Consider the following 22,448-nt stretch of genomic DNA (forward strand, 5'->3'; position numbering starts at 1 on the left):
TGGGGGATGAAGCCCCAGGCAGCCGCCCAGGGCCGTGGTGGACAGTGCCGGGCCTGGAGGAGGCCTGGTTGGGTCTGCGCTGGCCGCGGGCAGCCTCACGGCTCCGAGAGCTGGGGCGGTGCACGCCAGGTCCCTCCTGACTCAGGCATGGCACCTCTGGGAAAGGATCACTCTCCCTGTGCCTGGCTCTGGCCGATCCGGAGGCCCCGTGATGGCAGGGAGGGCCCGGCCCATGGACCTGGAGTGGAAGTAGGGGAGCCTGACAGCTTCGCAGATCGGGTGTCATAACTCAGCTCCCCAGCTTGGGGCCCTGTCACCCATACAAGTGCGCGTGGGATGGACGCGCCCCGCCTCCACGCGCTCACCAGCTGAGACCCCCTGGGCGCCTGGGGACGTCGGGTGGACGGCTCACTGGATGACGGAAGGCGGCTCGATGGTCCCTTGTTCACACGCTGGCGACCAGCCGGCTGCTCTGTCAGCCCAGGTCCTGAGCTGCGATGACAGAAGAGCGGCCACAGGAAGAGCGTCTCAGGGCAGCGAGTCCTCCTGAGAGGGCGGGCGGTGCCGGACCGTTTATTGAGAGACGATGAGTAAGGCAGCGGGTGGGTCGCCTGGAGGCCTCTCCCTGGTGCGCGTCCATCCCCTGCAGAGCGCCACCCTGCAGCCCCGCCGAGTGTGCCCTTGCCCCGGAGCAGATCGTGGGGGCTGCTTGTTGGCGAGTTGGACGGGCCTGGTCGCCTCTGCAGAAGGAGATGCCTTCCAGGAGCTGGGCCTGCCGGGCTGCACCGCAGCCGCCCGAGTTTGGAAGTTGGCGTCTTGGAGAGCAGGGGGCCAGTGCCCACAGCGTGGGTGCCAGGCGCCAACCGTCCCCCGTGAGCCCGTGTCCTTGTTCCTTTGAGGTTTGTCACAGGCTGGTCTGTGCACTGTTTTGGTGGCATATTCTCTCTCTTTTTTAAAAAAGCCATTTTGTAGAACTCTTTTTGATTTATAGAAAACTGAGCAGATCGTCAGAGAGTTCCTGCAGAGCCCCACAGCCGGTCCCACTCAGCACCTTGCTCTGGGCTGGGGCGTCTGTCCGGGGAGGAGCCGATGTCGCGGTGTCTCACCCACATGGCCGTCCTTTATGCAGATCCCCTCTGTGTCTGCGACGCCCCTTTCTGCCCCAGGATCCCACGTGATGTGTGCATGTCGCGTCTCCGAGCTCCGTCGGGATGGGCCGGTTTCTCAGACCTTCCTCGTCCTGGTGACCTCGACGGTCTGGAGGAGCCCGGGCAGGACTCTGGAGAAAGCCCCTCAGTCGGGGTTTGTCTGGGTTTCCTCGTGGTGGCTGGGGCGGTGCGTTCCGGGAGGGCCCCGGAGTGAAGGGCACTCCTCATGCCATCATCCCAGGGTCCTGCCACCACCGAGACTGACCCCTGTGATGTCATCTTGGTCCCCTGGCTGAGATGTGTGGTCGGTGTCTGCACCGTAACGTCCCTCCTCCCCCTCCGTGCTGTTCTCTTTGTATTTTTTTTTTTAACTACTTCAAACATCAGAAAATGAAGAAAATAATGACGGAACAGCCTCGTGGCTGGTACAGGATCTGGACAGATGGCAGGTGCCGGTGTGCCCCCGTCGACGTTACTGATCGCTTTCTTTCCTCCCCCCGCGGGGCGGGGTTTGTTCTCTGAGCCGCGTCACACAGAGCAGCCCGTTCTGCGCTGCTTCATGTCGCGTTTGTCGAATGACTGCAGCTGCCCTCTGTGTGTCCCCCCCACGCAGCGCTGACGACCATGCTCCTGGCTTCAGTGGCACGCGTGGCTCAGTGCCGCTTTCTTCGTGCGTCCGTGTCCCTGGGTGATGTGGTTGGTGTGGCCAGACTCAAGCTCCATAGGAGGGAGTCCTGTGCGCCTCACGCTCAGCCCTTGTGTGTGGCCATAGCGCGTTCATCTTCGTGACTGCAGAATTCTCTGTCATCTGTCTGTCCCTCCATCTGCGTGTCATTCCACTGTGGATGGGTGTTTAGGTGGCTTCCACTCTGGGGCTGCTGCTACCATGTGTCATCGCGTTATCTGCACCTGGGTGAGAAGCTGTTACCGTCCGTGACGACATGACGAGAAGTGGGGACAGCCGAGGCCGCATCCGTGGTGCTTCCTGTGGGCCAGGCCGTGCTTGGGCTGACTCCTCGGGTCTTGCCCTCGGCCCTGATGAGGCACTGCCCGGCTGGCACTGGGTCGGGGCCATGGAGCTCAGGCGTGCTGGGCCGGGGGGCGGCAGGTCCTGGGAGCGTGTGGCCGGTAGTCTTCAGCCTTGGGGACAGGGCACGACACAGTGGGCGGAGGTGTCCTGAACTTGGAGGGCTGGAGAGCAAGGACCCTCTTCTCCCGGAGCCCCTTGAACGGCTGCTGGGTGTCGCCGGGCTGAGCCATAGTTGCAGCCAGTGGGGTCTCGTGGGAGATGGAGGAGGTGCTGGAGGAACGGGGCCTGGCCACAGGGGCCCTCCCGCCCCGACGCGTGCCTTCCAGGTCACCTGGGCGAGTGGGAGGGCGTGTCCCAAAGCTCTGCTGGGCCACACCAGAGGTAGTGCCCGTGGCTTCTGCCCATGTCTCATTGGCCAGTGCCCGGCCATGTGGTCACACCTGCAGCAAGGGATGCTGGGAAGTGTAGTCCACGCGTCCAGCTAGAGAAGGGCTGGGGTCAGCGAGCTTTGCCCCGTGTGGGCACTAACGAGATCATTCGAGGCTGAGGGACACGGGTCAGCCCAGGCCCTGACGGGGTGCCTGCTCCGTGCCCGCATGAGCCACGCTGGGACAGACGCCAGCCACTGGGACGGGGCTTCCATTGCGGGCCCCCCCATCCAGAGAGCGCCAGGCCCCCAGGGGGAGTAGGGAAGCCGCACGGAGGCAGGCAGGTTCCAGAGTGCGGGAGTTCCTCCCCGGCAGGCTGGCTCCAGGAGACGCCTCTGGCTGTGAGGATGCGCCCTGGGGAGGGGTCAGGCCGCCCATGTGAGTGCCGTGCCCTCCTGTCCGTCTGCCCCGCGTGGCCCGGTGCGCGGCCCGCTGGCCTGGTCTGGAGGGAGCAGATGGCCCTCGTTTGGGTCTTTGTGGGAAGCGGCACTTTAGTTGGAGCCGTGAGGCGCACCCTGGCTCCCGCGGCCGTGAGACAGCAGCATTGTCGCTGGCGGCCCAGCCGCCAAGGAAGCTTCTGGGCTGGAGTGCCAGGCGAGGAGCTGGCATCGCCTCCTTCTCGCATGGAGGGACCGAGGTTCTTCTGCTGAAGGCGTCGTCGCGGGGCGTTCCTTCCGTCTCAGACCCCCGCCCGCCTGGCAGTGGCTGGATTAGTGGTGGATTCGCGCTGTGGAGTCTGCGGCCGCATGGGGACCCCTCTCCCACCGCCCGTGCCTGGGCTGAGCTGTCAGAGACGGGGGGCTGCTCCCGGGCTGGTTTCCATGGCGCTTGCTCATGTTGCGAGGCTGCTGTCGCAGACGCAGCCCCCAGGGAGGGAGACCTGTGGACCTGGCGGGGAGGGGCGCCTTCCCCACCGTGGCTTGGCCACCTGCAGTACCTGTGCCCCTCGTGCTGGCCCAGCTGCAGGAGGTGGACGCGCAGCCTTGGGTGGAGGGGATAGGGCCAGGCACAGGACAGGCCAGCCGTGCCGTGGTGCCAGGACAGACACGCTCGCGGCTCCGCAGGGCTTCCCGGAGCCTCAGTCTGTCCCCTCTCCAACCTGGTGACGAGTTGAGGGGCCTCCCTGGGCCTGAGCTCAGCCGCCCACAGCGCCGGTGCCTGGGGAAGCTGGTGACCCCGAGGGCCGTGGCTCTGCCTGCTGGGTGGTTGGCTGAGACCCAGACGGCCTCACGTGGGAGCTGGAGCCCCTGGTGGACACGGGGCCTGTGTAGACTCCTCACGGCTCATCCCATAGTTCAGAGGGCAAGTCAGGGCCACCCAGCGCAGCTCCAGGGGCACAGGAGAGCCATCGGCCCATCCTCCCGGTTGCCGGGGGCCTCGGCTGCCCACGCGTGTCCACACGAGGTCGGTAGGCGCTGCGTGCGTGTGGCCGTGGGTGAGGATGGATGAGTCGTGTCCCAGGCTCGGCCGTCCCTGAACAGACCCAGCAGAGCCTCCTGCGTTGAGATGTCCCGGCGGCTCGACCCCGCAGGGGAGCCCGCGCTCCAGCCCCTCCCAGCCCAACCAGCTCCACCCCGCGTGCCCGCTCTGGCTGGTATGTGGGGGGCACATGTCAGTCTGTCTGATGCCTCCCCGCTCAGGAGGGGCCACGCCTTTCTCTCGAGCCAGCAGCCCCTGTCCTGTCGTCTCAGGCGCCCGGGTGCCCTCTGCGGACCCGTGCTGCTTGTCCTGTCCCAGCCGTCCTGTGTCCTGTGCGCCCGACTGGCGCGCTGCTGCTGGCACTGGGCGCCATGGGGGCCGCCTCCTGGTGGCTTTATGAGCAGGAGTTCAGGCCAGTTCCGGGGGGGGGTGGGGGCTGCTTTGTGGCTGGCACCGAGCGATCATCAGCACCGTGTGCCCACAAGTCGCTTGCCCCCATGCTGGCCGAGAAGGCCCTGTCCAGCTTTGATGAGCTGCTCCATCGCTCGGCACCTGCCCTTTGAAACCTCACCTGTGCGGGCCCTGGCTTTAAGATGCGCATCAGAAACAGGCACGCACGGGATGGAAATTTTGGTCCTGTCGTACCATCAGAATAACTCACGGCCTGGAATAAGGCGGGGCCGGGTCGGAGGGCTCCACTTGGGTGTCGAGTTGCAGGCTCCGCCCCGCTCGCCTTGTGCAGTCTGTTCCTTCATGACAGTGGCTCGTGCATCTGCGGTCGCCCTTGGCCCCCTGAAGCTGGATGGGACCTTCCGGTGCCAGCCCATCCCCGGTTCCTATGGGGAGACGCCAGCACACCTCGGGGACAGGCTGCCAACTGGCCGCGGTGCCCAGGGCAGCATCCGCCCCTCCCGCCCCTCTCCGAGGCCCCAGCTGCCCCTCCCCTGTGACCCCTCTGTCTCCCCAGAAGGCCGGCTCCGTCGGCGTCTCCGCCGGTGGCCGTCCCCTTCTGAGCCTCCCATTTTCTCTGAGCAGATGCTCCCAGAACTCTGCTAATCTTGTGCGCACGTTTCAATAAAAATGCTATTATTTGAAGTCATTGGCGCTGCTGGTGTGAGATACCAAACTCCGTCGCCTGTGGTCCCATCAAACGATCCATTAGAGATAAAACCATGGAGACTCCATGAGGTTCTTTCCTGGGAGCAGCCCCCACCGCCCGGCTGATCCTATCTCCCCAGCAAGTGTTCACGTCTGTCAAGTAAAGGGCCCGGCGCGGGGACACATGAGCGAGGCTGCGTCTCCGTGGGACCAGGTCCCTCAGAGGCTAAGGTGGGATTTCCCCACAGGAGTCGGGCGGGCAGCCTCTGTGCAGCGGGGGCTGTGAGGTGTGTGGAGCCCTCGGGCTGGACCCCTGTGGTGCTGGACCTGCTCAGGGACTCAGATATGCCGTCCCTTCCTCCCTGAGAGTCTGGGCAGGGCCTGCCTCCTTTTCCTCCCTCGCCGCGTCCTTCCGGGCAGACCAGCTCGGGGACACTCTGCTTTCCCCTCCCGGTGGGTGTGGGGACCCCGGGGTTTCGGTGGTTCCAGGCTGTCCGTCTGCCCCGGCCGTCGTATGTCAAGGGCAGGCCTGTCTGCCGGGCGCCTTTTCTGGCATCTTGTATTTCTCCAGACTGGCGTGTACACAGGGGGACCGTGCTCTTGCGCCACCTGCCCGCTGGCATGTCTGTTTTTAGCGATTCTTTCCCATTTCCGCCATGATGGTGAGGCCATCGCTCCTGTGTGACACGGTCACCCCGCACGCTTGCCTTCTGTCTCAGCCGACATCTCGTCACCGTCACGGCTCAGCCACGCTGCCTCGTCTTGGTTGCAGGGGAGGGGTCTCCTGATGCGCGTGTGCGTCCCCCGCTCCTGGTGGAGGCGTCAGTCTCGGGGGTCAGAGGCTGTGACTCCGTCCATGGCAGACACGCCCAGGTGTACGTATGCCCTCGTTCGTGGGGGGTTTCCTGCCTCTAAACCCGACACAGGACGGGGCTCCCAAGCGGCTTGTCCGGTCTCTCTGGTGCAGAGGAGCCTGGCTCTCCACACGGGTCTTCTGTTCTGTCCCCTTGCTGGGCCATTCAGTGTCTGGTTCTCTTCGTTTTCCCAAGGAGAAGGTTACGTCGCTTGAAAAGAAAAAAATCGGCCTCTTCCGTTCTGATTACTCCCCGTGAATCTTTTTCTTGACTTAGTCCCCTGGCTGCTGTCTTCAATGCGTCTGGTGAGTGGCTGTGACAATGGGCAGCTTGCCTTGTGCCCGACTTTCTGGAAAGCCTCTTCTGCGTCCCCATGAAGTGCAGCCATGGGAAGGTCTCTCCTGGTCCTACAGGCTAGGAAGTTTTTTTTTTTTTTTTTTTGCTTGAGGAAGATTGGCCCTGAGCTGACATCTGTGGCCATCTTCCTCTATTTTATGTGGGATGCCTGCCACAGCATGGCTTGACAAGTTGTGTGTAAGTCTGCACCTGGGATCTGAACCCACGAACCCTGGGCCACTGAAGTGGAGAGCGTGAACTTGACCACTGTGCCACCGGGCCAGCCCCTGAGGCTAGGAATTTTTATACTGAGTGGTTTGGCATTTTCTGTAGATTTTTATTTGTCGGACTGTCTTTGCAACCCTGGGGATAAGCCCTTCTTTGTCTCTGAATACCCTTCTGCACCTGAATTGCTATTTGATCTGAAACTTTTGCAGCTGTTTGAGAGCAACCTGTCATCTTCCTGTGTGTCCTTGTCCTGTGTCGGTAACAGGGTTTCCTATTCATTCATTCATTCACAAATACTCCACATTCATTATATGCACGTTCAGCGACCTCTGGTCCCCCCACATGCTCGGCCACCGTGGGTGTAGCTGGGCCCTGGCACTGCAGCGTGAAGGACCCTCAGTAAAACCGCCAGGGCCTGGTGCCTTTTCCGGAGGGGCGTCTGCAGCTTGCTGTCTTGGGTTTCTGGTGCCTCTGACGGGGCTCATGTTAACCCAGTGGACGCCTTGGTTGAAGCCCAGAGACGCTGCAGGGCCGAGGGCGTCTGTCCGCTGAGCTCAGCAGCCGCGTCCTCAGGGCCAGGCCCTCTGACGGCTTTGTCGAGGTGTGACCTCCGTGCCGCACGCAGAACCCTGACGTGGAGTCTCCACAGTGCTGGGGGTCTTGGTAGGTGAAGTGGACATGCTTGTCGCAGCGTCCTCGGCTCAGGTGACTGCAGTGACTGGGCCCCGGCCCTCTGCCCTGCCACCCTGGCCCCGCTCGCCTCTCACCGGCTCAGACGGCACCTCGCCAGCACGGCAGCTGCGGGAAGCCAGCTCTGTGACGGGCTATCCTGCTCGGCCGTCCCGACCACGGGGCAGCGGCTGGCACCGTCGCCGTGACACGCGGCTGGAGAGGGCGAGGGCCGCGTGCCGCGTGGGGCTTGTGTTTGGGGATCGCGGTGGTCCTGGCTCGTCTGCACGCCCTGCCCGCGGGGCCTGGCGCGGCCGCTGCTGTTGGGGCTGCCTGGCCTCCTGGGCTGTGCGGCCGCTGCTCCTGCTGGGCGCCTCCGACTCGGCACCTGGTCCTGGCGCTCGGCGGACCCTGCCTCCCTGTTCCCGTCTCCATAATTATAGCGCGTTAAACGGCGAGGGGCCGTCTGCCCGGCCTTGTGCAGACACTGTGAAATTAACTTCCTCGCCCGCACCATGCGGCTGGACTGACATTTCCAGAGGGCTCCGCTGGACCCTGCGCTTGGCACGCGATCCCCGGCAGAGAGCGGGGGCGGGGCGGGCCTGCTCGCCATTGCTGGGCCCCCTTTGGGCGGAAGCCATCAGGCTGGGCGGTGGGGGAAGTTCCAAGTACCTTTGTCCCCCAGCAGAGTTTTCAGGGGGAAAGATGAAGTCAGTGTTATTGCATCGCAGCCCCAATTCTGAGCAAGACGGCTCCGGGCAGAGGGCGCCTCTCAGGGATGGGCAGTTGGGGAGTGGAGGGCCCCCGTTTGAGGGCTCGGCCCCAGTGTCCTGACAGCAGGTGGGAGGGGGTGCTGGGGGGCCTCGTTACCATGGAAATGCCGCCCTCCTCGCAGGGGGCTCAGACCACCAGTAGTGGGGCCAGCAGCCAGGGTGGCCACAGGTGCAAGCAAACGAGGGGCCCGGGGCTGGGTGGGGTTACCTCCACCAGAGTCACTCGTTCCTCGGCCTGAGAATTGGCCCCATGACTGTGGGTTTTCTTGCTGGTCTGAGACACCACAGCCCCCCTGGCATTGCCGTCCACGGCCCGGGAGAGGAGGGCAGAGGCCAGGAGGGGGCGGGCACTGGCTCCAGCCGACCCCCCCCCCGCCTCCTTTCTGAGGCCTCGTGGCCGTCCCACAGCAGTGACACAGGACCCTGGGGCTGCGGAGGGTCAGGCTGGGCACTTAGGGACGAAGGCGCATCACGTCATCCGCCGAGAGGTGGCCCCAGGCGCCCAATCCTCGGGCCAAGGGGACGGGGACGGCTGAAGTCTACACCGAGACGCTGGCCGGGTGCCCGCAAGGCCCCAAGGCCTGTTGCCTGTCATCGTCGTGACTAACGGCCCCTGGGCAGGTCTCTGCTCTCCAAGATGGTCTGTGTTCCTCTTCCTGACACACTCATTTAATTTTTAACTCACGAGGCGTTTGCTTATTTATTTTCATTGTTCTTGATAATAATTCTAAACCATTAGAGGGGAAAATTATATTCAAAAATGCTGTTTCACACTTTATTTGTTTGATGATTTAGAGCGATAGAAAATAGCACATTTGCTGGCTTTTATAGTCTGATAATTGTTCGCATCCATCAAACCATTCCAGGGGGATAAACAAAACACCAAGAAAATGACACTATTAATAGCATCCCCCTCGCGGACAGGGGGCCTTCCGGTGAAATAGGAGCGGCCTGTCCCCCGGCCGAGGCCAGCAGCCCTGCCGCAGAGGGCGAGTTCCGTGTGGCCTCCACCTGGCGTCACAGCCCCGGAGGGGCTTCAGCAGTCCCACGTTCTCTGTCGTGACCTGCGTGGGCGGCAGCCTCCTGATGTCCGGGGCCTCGCGGTGTCCCCAAGGGGGCTCTGCCGCCAGCCTGGACTCAGGCCTGCCTCAGGGACCTGGCAGGATGGCCGCCCTCCGGCTCTCCCGGTGGGTTCCCGGCAGGCAGCTTGCACGCGTGTCCCTCGCCGGAGGTCTCAGACGGACTGCTGGGGCTCAGGACCCGGCCCCGGGGCAGGTGGCCCAGAGGCAGGTGTGCAGGTTCAGCTCTGCCTCTATGGGAAGGGGGTGCACTCACTACAGCTGAGCCCTCAAAGTGTGAAAGAAGCGGCCCAGGGGCATTGTGGGCTGGGGACCCACCCCTCCCCCCTGCCCCGGGCTGCCCGCCCCATCTGCCAGACCCGAAGGCCACGTCCTCTGGAGTGTGGTGGGGGCTTTGTTCCGGCTGCCCCGTCACACGGCCTGAAGCATGTTCCCTCCGGTCGTGTGGACAGTGAGACCGCTGGACTGTAGTTGTTTCCTATCCAGCGTGGCCTTGTCCGTGTCCCCACCCGTGAGGCCCGTTCCCCGTCCTGTCCCCCCCGTCGCCTCCCCCCTGGATTAGACTCATCTGGCGACGTGTGACGTTCTCCCCGAGGCCCCGAGGTCTGCAGCCTTTCCAGAAAGGGCTTCTGGAGACGGTGCCCGAACTTGTCCCTGTCGGCCTCCTCGGCGATTCCGCGACATTAAACCCGGTTATGGAGCCTGTCGCGTCTGCCGCAGCCTCTGTGGGGTCACCTGGGCTGGCTGCCCGCCTCTGTGCCATGACTTTCTGGTTTAGCGTTGTCCAGAAGTACTTTGTGTAAAATGCTCAAAAGCAGAAAGTGGGGAGGGGCTTTTAAAGTATGCAGATAAAGATGCAGGGGGGGTGCTGTGGGGAGAGTTCAGGAGGGGCCACTCCGGTCTGGAGAGGCACAGAGTCAGGGCTCTCTGCGGTCCCCTCAGAGGTGCCCTCCGTGCCTGCCCTCGGCCGCTGGTTTGCAGCCGGCTCCCCTGGCGGCCCGTCCCCCTGCAGCATCCCCTGGGGCTGCCCCGCGCTGCCCCCCATTCCTGGCTCTGCCGTCTGAAGCCCCTGGTCTGTTCTGCCCCCCACGGCTCCCCAGGTTCTGGAAGTCGCTCCACCCGTTCCCTGTTCCCTGGTGTCTCCAGATTCTTGAGCTGTGTCTTGTGCGCTGGGCTGCAGGCCCTCCGCGCCCCTGCCACTGGCCTGGAGGGAGTGGACCACCCGGACGCAGCCCGGCCCTGGGGAGGAGCGTGTTGACGAGGCCAGCCATGCAGGGGGCAGTGGGGCTACTGTACCAAGAGGACGGCGTGGGAGCTGATGTGTGTGGCCATCGGGACCAGCCTCGCTGGAGAGGGTCGCTCACTGGGAAAGCAGATGGTGAGCTGGGGGATGGAGAGGGGCCAGGGCAGGGCCACCGCCGTCCTGTTCTGGGGACGTCACCCTGGTCCAGTCGCGAGGCAGACGAGCACCCGGAACAGGCCGGGCCACGTGCCCGGGAGGCCGTCTGTCCAGGGAAGCCAGGCTGGAGCCTCTGCCGCCTGGGGCCGGGCCGCCACGTCCAGAGAGAGGCCGCCCGGGTCGCTGGGGGCAGAGCGGGTGGATTTTCGCTGAGGTTTGACCTTGGGATGGGGGCGGAGCTCCGGGGACCCCTATGTCGTGACCGTGGAACTGAGTCTGTCTTGCGGCCGGGACCTCACTCGCTGGTTATCAGAGATGTGCCCGCCTGAGGGGGCGGGCAGACGGGCGCCCCCACACAGCTGCTCTTCCTTCTCTCTCTTGTCTGCGTTTTCTCCACAGCTGACCCCAACAGCCAGGGATGCGCGGGCTCCTAGGGGCCTGGTGGAGACCCTGAGACGCTCTGCTCTGGGGTCCACGGGGCTGGGGGGCTTTACTCCTGTGGCGTTGGGAAGCCAGCTCCCATCAGCTCCCCTGGCCTCCAGCCCCGCCTTGCCTGGGCACCCGAGGCCGTGGAGCCGGGAGGGGGCTCCGTGGGGCCTGCGGCCCGCTGGCCTGAGTTTCCCCACCCACGGGGGGCCAGCAGAACTGGGGGCCCTTTAATAACTGTGCACACGTGGCCTTTAGCGCCCTCCTTTCCTCCTTCGGTGGCCGGACCTCGCCAGCACCTGTCGTTAAGTCTGTGCGTCCTGGTTCTGCCCGCCTTCCCTGGAAAGCCGAGGGTCTGTTTGCCGAGTCCCAGGGGTACGCTGGGGTCCATGTGGTCGGCGTTGGGGCTTCTCGGCACCCCGAGGCTGTCGCGTTGTTCCGGGCAGGGCGGGCGCAGCTCGCGCTAGGACGTGGAGTCCAGAAATCCCGGTGGCTGTCGGCTTCCGGCCAGGAGTCCTTCCTAATCTCTCCAGGGACCGCGCTCCGAGCGCTCAGCCCCGCGTCCCGCCGTCTGTGCTCTCCGATAACAGAGGAGCCGCGTTCCAACGTATTAAACTTTTAACATCCACCAGATTCAATTAATCTTATCTTTACAACTCCCAATTACAGGCGGTAATTAAGTGAAAGCAGCGTTGTCGGCTGGGGTGTTGCATTAATCATCACAGCCTGGGAGCCGTAAATCAGGGCCTTCCAGGCCCCGCGTCTGCCCGGGAGGAACGGTGCTCCCTTCCCCGGTTGGGGGGCGCTAATCCCACAGACAAGCTCTGGATGGGGCTTAGCTTCTGTCCCCTTTACGTGAGTGATAAAGGCTGTGTCAGAGTGACCTCGTCTTTGTCCAGACGATGGCAAGTTCTCCGAGGACAGCAGAGTCAAAGGTGCTCTGGCCCCCGCCTCCAGGCCCCGGAGCGTGCCCAGGAGTTAATTGTTTTTATCCTGTTCGATTAGAGGCGACACGGTGTTCGCCTTATCTCCTGCCAGCCCCCCCCCCTTAATTGTATTAAAAGCTGCTGATAAACCTCTGCCTGGACGGACACCCGGCGCCAGGGGCTGGCCGGGCTTCTGTTCCAGGTTGTTCCACGTCCTGCTTCCCGCGCCGTGTGGGAGGAGGGGCGGCCTACGCTGCGTCCTCACATCTGACTCCTTCTAGAATGTGAGAAATGCCCATCATTATCTGGAGCAGAGTCCCTCCCCCTCGGCACTGGGACATTGGCCGGGTCATCTCTGGGGGCGTCCTGGGCGCTGTGGGGTTTGAGCAGCATCCCTGGCCCCACCCACCTGATGCCAGGAGCCCCCCCCAGTGTGACAGCCACAGATGTCCCCAGACGTCGCCCGCTGTCCCCGGGGGTAGGACCTCCCTGGCTGAGGCCCCCTGTCCTGGGGATCCTCCGAGACGGCGCTCGGGCGTCTCTAAGAGTTCCGCCACTGTCCCCTCCTCCTTGAGATGGACGCCCCCCGTGCTGTGTGTCATCAGGCCCCGCCTCTGCTTGGAGATCGAGGTTCTCATTTTGCCGAGTCCCCTTGGGTGGGCTGGGGCGTCCTGGCCTGCCTCCAGGCCATCCCCGCCGGGCAGGAGTCCCAGGCGCCCGCCGCGCCAGCTTCCACACTCAGCATTGGCGGCTGGCACTTCATCTGTTTGCAAACTTTCACCTTAGATCTTTTTTATTTATGACGGAGCCTCCATAATCTTTCAAATGTAAAACCTGTAAAACTGAAACTTACCAAGTGGGTGATAGATGAAATTTTTCTGCTTCCTGAAGCTTCTCTCCTTGTCGGCTCCTGGGGCTGGGAGGCAGGAAGCTGGGGTCCTTCCTGTTCTCAAATCTGGGGGCACCCCCCCACCACACGTCCAATCCAGCGCTTTTTATTGTATTTTTTGGTTTTAAAGGCTCATCAAGGTTTACTGCTGTGTAACCTGGAGTGTCTGCTCCTGGCGTTCTGCAGGGGTCACGACCTGCCGAGTCCGGACCTCTCCTCCTCCCTTCCGGGTGGGACTCCTCCCACCGGCCCCCTCGCTGTGCTGACCACTGCAGCAGTTCTGTGCTGCTCTGTGCACGGCCCGACCCCGGGGACCCGCGGAGGTGCGGGGCCCGCTCCATCTCGCCTCTCATGTGCCTCCTTCTCTTGTAGGTACGCCATCCCGCCGGAGCACGGCAAGCGCCTGGAGCGGCTGGCCATTGGTAGGTGTCTGCGCCCGCAGGCGGGACCGGAGCCCGGGGCCTGGGTAGGGTGGGCGGGGGCGGCCTCATCCTCCGGGTTCCGCTCTGTCTGGGTTTTGATCTCTGGGAGCAGCGATGTGCAGGAAGATGTCACCGCCTTCACTCCGCGGCCAGATCGCGGTCCCCCGCTCCATCCGGGGCTTGTCCCTTCAACGATGCCGCTGCTAAACGCTCTGGGTTTGCAGTTTCCCGGCGCAGGTTCTTGGACGTGACCCAGGAGGGCAGCCGTGTTCGCTCCGCCTCCCAGGGCCTGGCTCTGTGTCGCATGCTTTTCTGAGTCCTAAAGCCTCCTTTAGTCTGGACGCTCAGAAGTCCAGTTAGCAGGTCCCTGCCGGGGTCCGGCTTGCATGGGCCCCTCAGTGGACGACCCCCTCCAGCAGCCACTGTCTCACCACCTGCCTTCAGACCCTTGCTGGGGCCTCTTGGGCTGAGGAATTTGTCAGAGAGGGTCCCAAGATGTGTCCGGAGAGGGGGCCGTGACCCCTTGGGTGGGCGACTCTTAGAGACAAGCCGGATGCCTGGGTGCCGAGGCCCCTGACCCTGACCATGGGGCTGGCAGGGGCCCCCCATCGCTCCCTGTCACAGCCCTGGCTCTCTGTCCCAGCAGAAGCTTGCGTCTCCTGACGTCACATGGCCGTAAGTGCCTGGAAAACATTACAAGACTCGCTGGTCGGAATGGCCTGGCCTCACTCTGCCGGCCCCTCCCTTGCAGGCAGCCCCCAGGTGCTCTGGGGGGACCCCGTTGTTCTGGGGTCACTCGGGCAGTGCAGGGCCTTCTGATCATCCGACCCTCCAAGCGGCAGCGGCAGGCAGCCCCGGCCCCAGGCAGTCATGGAATCTTCCAGAAGTATCGCTCCACATTGGGCACGCTCCCTGCCTGCTGGCCGCCATCCTCTGTGCCCTCCTTGCACCTCAACAGACATCGCCCATGCCGTGCGTTGTTCCCCTTCCTGCTGGCGTTTGATTTTGGAGATGGGAACGGTGGATCTTTCTGGAAAAGCGGGCCTCCTGTCCCGGCTGCACTTGGAGCTGTGCGTGTCTTCAGCAGGTGCCTGCGGTGATCCCAAGAACCGAGGGGCTCGAGAGGGTGGGCGGTGGGCGCCCAGGCTGGGCGGAGGGCGTTGCGGTCACGCTGACGTTTCTGTCAGAGCAGGAGCCTGTCCTTGGGAGCAGCCGCGTCCTGCACTCAGAGCGCTCTGCTCACGGCCGGGGTCCCGTGGCCCCACACGGTCCTCGCAGAGACCGAGGCCACTTACCACGACGCTCCAAGTTAAAACCAAATGAAAATGTTTTCCCATTGTGTTTTTTAAATCCGAATTTGAAATGCGGATTTTCATTTTAAAATACAAGTTAAGAAACCTCTTTCCCTATTGTGTTAGTTTCCTGTTGCTGTTGGAACAAATTACCCCAAATTCAATGGCTTAAACCAACATAGATGCTCTTAGTTTGGCTGTCAACCTTGAACAGCTCTTTAAAAAAAAGTCCTGGGGCCGGCCCGGCAGCGCAGCAGTTAAGTTCGCACATTCTAGTTGGGCAGCCCGGGATTCACTGGTTCGGATCCCAGGTGCGGACACGGCCCCGCTTGGCAAGCCATGCTGTGGTAGGCGTCCCACATATAAAGTAGAGGAAGATGGGCACAGATGTGAGCTCAGGGCCAGTCTTCCTCAGCAAAAAAGAGGAGGATTGGCAGCAGATGTTAGCTCAGGGCTGGTCTTCCTAAAAATAAATACATAAATAAATAAAGTCTTAGTTAAAAAGCCCCACAGATTAATTTTCTTACAGATCTGGAGGTCAGAAGTCCAAAATGAGCCTTTGGGGCTAAAATCCGGCCTGGGCAGGGCTGGCCTCCTGCCTTGTCTGGCTTCTAGAGGCTTCCGCGCCCCGTGGCTCATGGCCGTATCACTCTCCTCTCCTCTCCATGGTCACATGGCCTTCCCTCCGCTGGAGCCCGTCTCCCTCTGCCCGCCTCTCACAGGGACCCCTGGGATGATGCTGTGCCCACACGGGGAACCAGGACCACCCCGTCTCGGGCCTTAGCTTAGTCCTATCCCCAAAGTCCCTTTCGCCACAGAAGGGGCGTGATGACAGGTTCTGGAGATCAGGATGTGGACCCCGCATGGGGGCAGCTGTTCAGCCTCCCACACCTGGAACGGCACGGAACAGGACGCCGCTGTGCGGCCGGCGTGGACACTCTCTGGTGACTGCGTCTGTGGCCTCGCCGGCCCTCGCCAGCGCCGTCTCCACTCTGCACGTCCCAGAGGAACTTTGCTGTCAGCCACGCCCGGTCTGCTCCCGCTCGGGAGACCTTTTCTACGGGAAAAGCTCAGTTTTGGATGAGCTGAGCGCCAACTAGAGAAGCTGGACACAGGATCCCACGGGGCCCCCCGCCGACCACAGATGGTGCCACTGCCCTCTCCCTGGACCTCGGCCTGTGCTCCCCGAGCCAGGGCCCTGTGGCCCTTGTCACCTCTGACCGGGGACCTGGACGGCTGGCTCGCTCTCGGGCATGTGTCGGGGCTTGGTGGCCGGGGCTGGGAGAAGAAGAGCCAGGGAGCTGGGAGGCCACCTGTCCTGACTTCTTGAAACACATGGACTCAGGAAGTCCCTCCTCGGTGGGGTGGAGCCGTCCCCTGAATTCAGGGACGTGCTGGGCTGTCAGCCCTGGAGGAGGTTGGGTGGTGGCGGCGTTGGTGGGGAGGCCGGGCCTGTTGCTCGGGCTGCTCTCCTTCCAGAGGGAGGACGGGAGGTTCGGGCAGGTGAGTCGCTGTCCCCTCGGTGTCCCTTGCGAGCCTTTTTGGAGCGTGCGCCGAGGGCTGCATTATTGAGATGGGTGGCGTGAGTGTCGAGTAAGATGGAAAATGAATAGCGACTCCACGTGGCCTCGCTGGGAGGTGGCGGCGCCCACGGAGAAGCATTAATGTGCTGGCGTCGCTGGTGCTGGTCACTGGGAGGCGTCTTTATTAGGGTTGTAACGAGAGCCACTCCAACCGCGCGGTAGAGGAACGGCCCGGCCGCGCCATGACTGACGGAAGCGCTTCCAGTGGAGGGAGGTGCCGGGTTGTCCGCCCTCGCGCTTTCCAGAACTTGCCACGTTTTCTCGCGCTTGAGCTCCCACCCCAAGTTGGCATGTGGATGGGGCTGTGTGCTTGCACACGCGGACACACGTGTGCACACATGTGATTGTGCCCTCTTTAACCACCAAGGGTGTGAACTGGCCTGAAGGCCGGTGCCTGAGGTCTGAGTCGACTTCCAGAGGGTTCTTAGCCGCCGGGCCTGGGGGCAGCCCTGGAGGGAGGGGACACCCGGGGGCACCCGCTGCTGCGCTGGCGCCTCCCGCCCTCACGGGGTCCACACGGCAGCCCTTCTTTGCTGCCCCCATGAGGTTTGGGGTGAGGCCGGGCAGAACCCAGGGCCTGTGTCCCTTTGCCCACGAGCCGCGAGTGTCATTGACCTGAGTGTCGGCCGTTGAGAGATTTGAGAATGTCCTTCAACTGTGTCCAGCAGCCTCTGGGCAGGTGGAGCCGACGGTCAGCATTCCGTCCATCTACGAACGTGACTTTAGAGTAGTAATCTAGTGACCTTGCAGGCAGAAAGCGTCCTCAGACGGGAACTCAGACCCTTGGCTCGGGACAGAGCGTGCGGGGTGGGGGCTGTGGACGCGGGCTGGGCTCGGGCTGCTCTGCTGTGTCCCTGAGGGTCTGGGGGCCACGGGTGGGTCAGTTGGCGGCCAAGCCCCTGTCCCCACTGGGGCCCGTGGGGACCGTGTGCAAACGGCCGAGAGCAGGGCCCCAGGAGAGCCCACAGCCTCCGTCTCCCCTGCAGACACACTTGGGGCCACAAAGGACCTGCCTGTGTGTTGGGGGGCACCTTGTCTGCTCCTGGAGTGCCAGCTCTGGCCCGTCCGGCTGTGCTCGTGCCGCCCGGGCTGTGTGGACGCAGCGCGGTGGGTTTGTTGGGGAGCTCAGCGGGCATCTCCGTGCTGCCTGCCCCGTCTGTGAGGGCAAGTGTGCCGTGCGCGTGCACGCCGTCGCACAGACGGCCCTGCCCGTCCTCCCTCCCGCCTCGCTAAGAGAGGGGCTGGAGGGCATTACCATGGCCCCCCGGCAGCAGAGCCCACGGGGCCGAGGCCTGGTGGAGGACAGCGCTGCCCCCTGACGCCACCTCCTCTCTGCTCTAGGGTTCTTCCCCGGGAGCTCCCAGGGCTGCGATGCCTTCCTGCGGCACAAGATGACTCTCATCTCGCCCATCATCCTCAAGAAGTACGGCATCCCCTTCAGCCGGGTACGTGGGGGCTGCTCGAGGGGGGCTCCTGGGCCCGGGAGCCACAGTGCTCCAGGACACCGGCTTCCTCACCATGGAGAAGGTTCTGGAACAGTGGCAAGCTGGGGGAGCGCCACATGTGCTGGGCAGTCGGCCTCCAGCTCTTCTGTGGTGGGGGTGAGGTGGAGAGGGGACAGCCCAGGGGCCTCATTCCCCCTGGGCCCCGTCCCAAACCCACATGCAGCCTCTGCCCCATGTGGGGTGGGGCTGGGGCCGGAGCTCCTGCCGACTTCCCGGGAAGCCGCTGAAGACCCCGCAGGCCCCTCCTCCCCGTGGGAGCCTGGTCCCCCCAGCACTTCGCCCCTGACCCCAGCCCTGCCCTCGGCCCTGGCTGTGTCCCCTGAAAGAGCGAGTCCCTGTTAGAGATGAGCCGTGTGGCCCTCGCATCCCGCGCCTATGAGCTCGCTTGGTTTGCTGCTCCAGCGCTGCTCTGCCGTCCTCCCGCAGCGGAAGCCGTGCCGGTCGGGGGCCAGACGACGCCAGGACCCTGGGGGCAGGGCTCGCGGGGCACCTGGTGGGGGTCGGGCCAGCCCTTGTCCACTGCGGACCGTTGCTTCCCTGAGGACAAGCCTCCTAGACTCCTGAGGAAAGCCCAGGCCTGTGTCCCCCAGTCAGTCTGGGCGAGAGGCACGTGCCCGGCACCTTCCAGACAGGCCCCAGCAGACCCCGGGTGCCGATGACGGGGAGGGGGCCTCCTGGACAGGCTCGGGAAGACCCTGGGGACCAAAGATGGGGAGGGGGCCTCCCAGACAGGCCCGAGCAGACCCCCAGCACTGATGGGGGAGGTAGAGGAGGTCCTTGGGACCCCTTTCTGGAGTTTTCCCCAGAGGAGCGACCTGTGAGGTGTAGGAGCAGCTTCTCCTATCAGAGCCTGGCAACTGGCTCTCCAGCGAGCTCAGCAGGCCAGAAATGGCTTCTGACACTTCAATCAAGGCGCCCGCGGCCTCGGCATCAGTGAGCGGCGTGGCCCCGGGCTTCCTGGCGGCTGCAGCGTGCTCTTCACAGCAGCAGGAGGGTCTGCTCTGAGAGCGCCGGTGTCCGCGGTGTCCTCTTGTCCCTGACTTCCGGCCTGAACACCGCGTGTCCCCAGGCACCCCGCAGACGGATCCCGGCCATGCTCACGGAGCAGAAGCACTTGCTCCCCAGGGCGTCTTGAACGTTCCCCGAGCGGCACCTCCCGCAGAGGGTGCGGCGGGAGGAGGCTGCTGCGGGCGCCGCCTCGCCTGCATCCGCGTCCACGTGGCACTGCGGTTTGTGCACGACGTCCACTGCGGCACGACACCTGAAGGTGGCGGCCTCCTGGCTCAGAGGGGCTGCCGAGGTGGATGCCCTGGATGGGGGGCCGCCCCTCCCACTGGGCCAGGCAGCGGTTCCCCCGAGGCGTCGGGGTGAGGCCTTGTCAGCCGGCAGAGAGCAGCTCCCTGCGTCCCCGGCCCCACCAGCCCCGGCTCCAGAGGCGGCCCGTCGGGCGTCGGCGTGGACCCCCAGCTGCGTCCCTGCGGCCTTCAAGGAGTGACGCCCCGCCCCCCACTTATCCGTCTCTAACGGAACTTCCTTCTGGAAGGAGAGGCAGGTCGATAGCAGAGCTGTTTGATCATTAACAGCGTGTACTTCTCTAATCCGCCATCGACTTCCTCGTTTGTTCCGCGAGAGCTCGCCGAGGAACCGAGTCCGGCTCTCCCGTGACTGGCGTCGGCTGGCGGCCCCTCCCCTGCTTGTTCCTCGGCTGCGTGGCCTGTCCGACCTCCCAGGAGCCTTCTCACCGATGAGCGATGACCGACGTGGAGGACAGACTCGAAGTGAAGCCGAGAGTGAAGATTTTCCGACAGGAACCTAATCTTCTTGTCGTCCGAACTCAGTGCATCTTCTGTTCGTGGCCTTGACCTATGGACGGGGTCGGGCCGGGCACCCAGGCCGTGAAGTCGGCCCCAACCTGGGCTGGAGGTGCACCACCTCCCCCCGCCCTGGGTCTCAGGATCGGTGTCCCGGGGCCCCTGCCGCGTCCCCAGGCTCTGAGCTCGTGGCACCCTCGTGCCTGCAGGCCGGTTGGCATTGGAGGAAGGTGGAGGTCGCCCTTTCCGGGTCAGTTCAGACATGATGAGAAAGTCAGTAATAGGTGTTTTTTAAAAACTCCCCAAATCTTAATTTTATTTGCCCCATTTCACAAAGCTCCAAGTCCTGCAGTGGAGGCGGCCCAGGGAATCCTTGTTGTGGACGGCGGCTGCCGTGGCCTTGGGGACACTCGGTGTCCTCCCCCGCCCAGCCCCTGCTGCCCGCTTCACTGCCCGCACGCGGCTGTCACTTGGCCGGGAATTTGAAGATACAACTTAATGCACACTGACTTCCCTTGATTGGTGCAATTCATTACGTGCGGAGGAAAAGAGCTCGGTGTTCCTAAGGGCTGGCTGTTCTCCAGTCCGTGTCAGTTTTGATTGATTTTTGACTCTGCGCTTGGCTTCGGGAGGTCTCCCTCCCCCCGGGGTCTGAGTCCTCGTTGGTTATGTAGATGATCCAGCGATCTCTGCTCCTCTCTCTGGGGGACCGAAGATGAGCCGGCCCGAGAGCTCCCATGGTCAAAAAACGAATGACCGCTAAATAGGAGCAGCGGCTTCCAGCAGACGCTTCACAAAAGGCAGGAGCTGCCAGGACACGGGGGCCGTGGTGTGCCCCCGACAGCGAGGAGGAGGCAGTGGGAGCGCTCTCCCCCCCACCAGTGGGTGCAGGAAACCGCTCGGCCCTTCTGGAAACGCCGACGGCCCCCGCCTGCGCCCCGCGGAGCCTGGCCGTGTCTGTGTCTCTGGAGAGATGCAGACGCGTGGTCCACCATGCTGCCAGGAGCAGGGATTCGTGAGTGGTGACACGTCTGCGCAGCCGAGTTCCCTTCGGGGAGGAAAAGGCATGGAGCACTGATGTGCACAGCCGGTGGACGGTCTCGAAGACGTGCGAGCAAGAGAGCAGACAGGAGCCCGGACGTGTGAATCCGTGTGTGTGAAACCCCGGGAGGAAGCGTGTCCTCAGGGGCAGAGGTGCGTGGGGGGTGCTGGTGGCAGGGGCTGCGCAGGCGCCGTGAGGTCCGCCCTGTTTGGCACGGTGGTCACGTGGCCTGTGTGCCACTCAGAGCTGCAGACGACCTGTGACCTGTGTGTTCAGCTAAGGAAAAGACGGGCCCGTTGCACTTCAGAGTCACTCCGTGCTACCAGCCTCAGTTTCCACGTCTGCAAATTGGACCAGCAGCCCCACCTGCCGCGTCCCTGGACAGAGCGAGCGGGAGCAGCGGCCGCTGTTGCTTGCGGCCCGTCTTTGGAGAGCGGTCTCTCGGAGCGCTTGCTGGCTCGGCAGTAGAGCCAGGGGTGGGTGGTCAGTGTGGCCATGGGACTCGTCCCCTCCCTGGAGTGAGGGGGAGCCCCGGGGATGAGGCTGGAGCCCCCACCTTCTCCTCCAGACCATGGCGGTTCTGGAAGCCTCGGGCTGTGGTCATTGTGGGCCCCACACCTGTCACTCACTCCTGGCTCCTGGGTGGGGTCTCTGTTTGGAGGCCAGACCAGGTCGTCCAGACCACCTTGAACAGGTCTGGAAGCGTCAGCTCGTTGTGTAGAGTCCTGACCTGGACGTCGTGTCCTCCTGACACGCTGACGTGTTCCTTCGGTCTCTGGCCTCACCCGGGAGGAGCCCCTCTTGGGAAATAATGAACAGTCTATGTGTGTCTGATGGCGAGGTGATGGGCCACCTTCTGGGACGTTTGTGTGTGCGACTGCACGTCCCTTTCTCCCGCGAGGACGGGATGCTGAGCTGTGCGCCCCGTCCTGTGCTCGGGGTCTCTGCAGCCGCCCCCAGCACCGGCCGCCCCTCTGCCAGTGGAAGCATCTCACAGCGGGCGGGAGGTGCCACACGGCTGTCTCCCTTCAAAGTGGGGGCCCTCCCTCACTGCACAGGGGAGCGCCTGGACGAGGGGTCCCACAGGCCCCTTCTCGTCTGCATGTCCCTGTGACGCTGTGGCCATCGCCTCAGGGGCCAACTGGGCGTCACTGGGCAGCGGCTGCTGGCGGAACCGATGTCCTGGCCACGGCCGTACCTGCTTTGTAACCACGTGGGGACAGCCCGGGGCCTGCGGGGTCAGGGGAACCCCCTTTTGCGGTGGGGTCCCTGCATTTGCTGAGGAGTCCCAGAGCCCACGTCCCCCTGCTGTGCCCATCGGTGGCTCCTGGTGGCCGTGGCTGTCGGCCTGTCCTGCCCTGGGCCAGGTGCTGCAGGGGCGGGTGGCCCCGCTCTTCCGCCCGGCCTGGCTCTCACCGCCCTCTCCCCCCAGATCACGCAGGAGGCCGGCGAGTTCATGATCACCTTTCCCTACGGCTACCACGCCGGCTTCAACCACGGGTTCAACTGCGCCGAGTCCACCAACTTCGCCACCCTGCGCTGGATCGACTATGGCAAGGTGGCCACGCAGGTGAGTGCCGCCGCGGGGGGCTGGCGGGGCGTCCCCAGCCTGCGTGCTCAGACGGGCCCGACGCCATCAGGGTCCGTGTCTGGGATCCTCCGCGACCTTGTCCCAGGACGTCCTCGCCTGCAGGACCGGGAGGAGGCGTGGGCAGTTGGGTGGCCGTGTGGCAGCCCATCCCCTCTCCTGGAGGACCCTGGCAGGAGCCGACCGCGGGCTTGTCTGAGGGCCTTGCCGCCTTGGCCATCTCGGAGGCCCCTGAAGACGCCTCGAGTGGTCCTTCCGGCGTGTGCTCGTCCTGTCCTCAGAGGGCCGGTCGTTGGCCCACAGAGTCGACATCTGGACCGAGAGCTTGTTCTCAGCCTCCCTCAACCTGCTCCCCCGTTCGCATGGTTTTGATTGACAGCTGGAGGGTGGCGAGGCCTTGATGGCGCGTCTGCGGGAGCCTCTGGGGCAGGAAGGGTCGCGTCTGCCCAGCTGTCTCCACTCCGGGGCCCCAGGGGGCTTTGGAGGTCCCCGTGACGGGGTGG

At 63.9% G+C, this 22,448-nt stretch overlaps 1 protein-coding gene across 8 annotated transcripts in view; it reads left to right on the forward strand.

Moving 5' to 3' along the window:
- Nucleotides 1-22,448, forward strand: part of KDM4B (lysine demethylase 4B) — a 117,324-nt gene that overhangs the window by 55,054 nt on the left and 39,822 nt on the right. For 5 of the 8 annotated variants that reach the window (XM_070622684.1, XM_070622680.1, XM_070622681.1 and 2 more), the window contains exons 7-9: nucleotides 13,075-13,124; nucleotides 17,341-17,444; nucleotides 21,790-21,927. In XM_070622684.1, coding sequence (XP_070478785.1) covers nucleotides 13,075-13,124; nucleotides 17,341-17,444; nucleotides 21,790-21,927 — 292 coding nt within the window. Of the gene's footprint in view, nucleotides 1-13,074; nucleotides 13,125-14,082; nucleotides 14,526-17,340; nucleotides 17,445-21,789; nucleotides 21,928-22,448 lie in introns of those variants that run through there. The other 3 variants (XR_011540746.1, XR_011540745.1, XM_070622685.1) reach the window with 2 other exon arrangements.

This window comes from Equus przewalskii, chromosome 6 (genome assembly GCF_037783145.1).
Source record: "Equus przewalskii isolate Varuska chromosome 6, EquPr2, whole genome shotgun sequence".
NCBI classification, from domain to species: domain Eukaryota; kingdom Metazoa; phylum Chordata; class Mammalia; order Perissodactyla; family Equidae; genus Equus; species Equus przewalskii.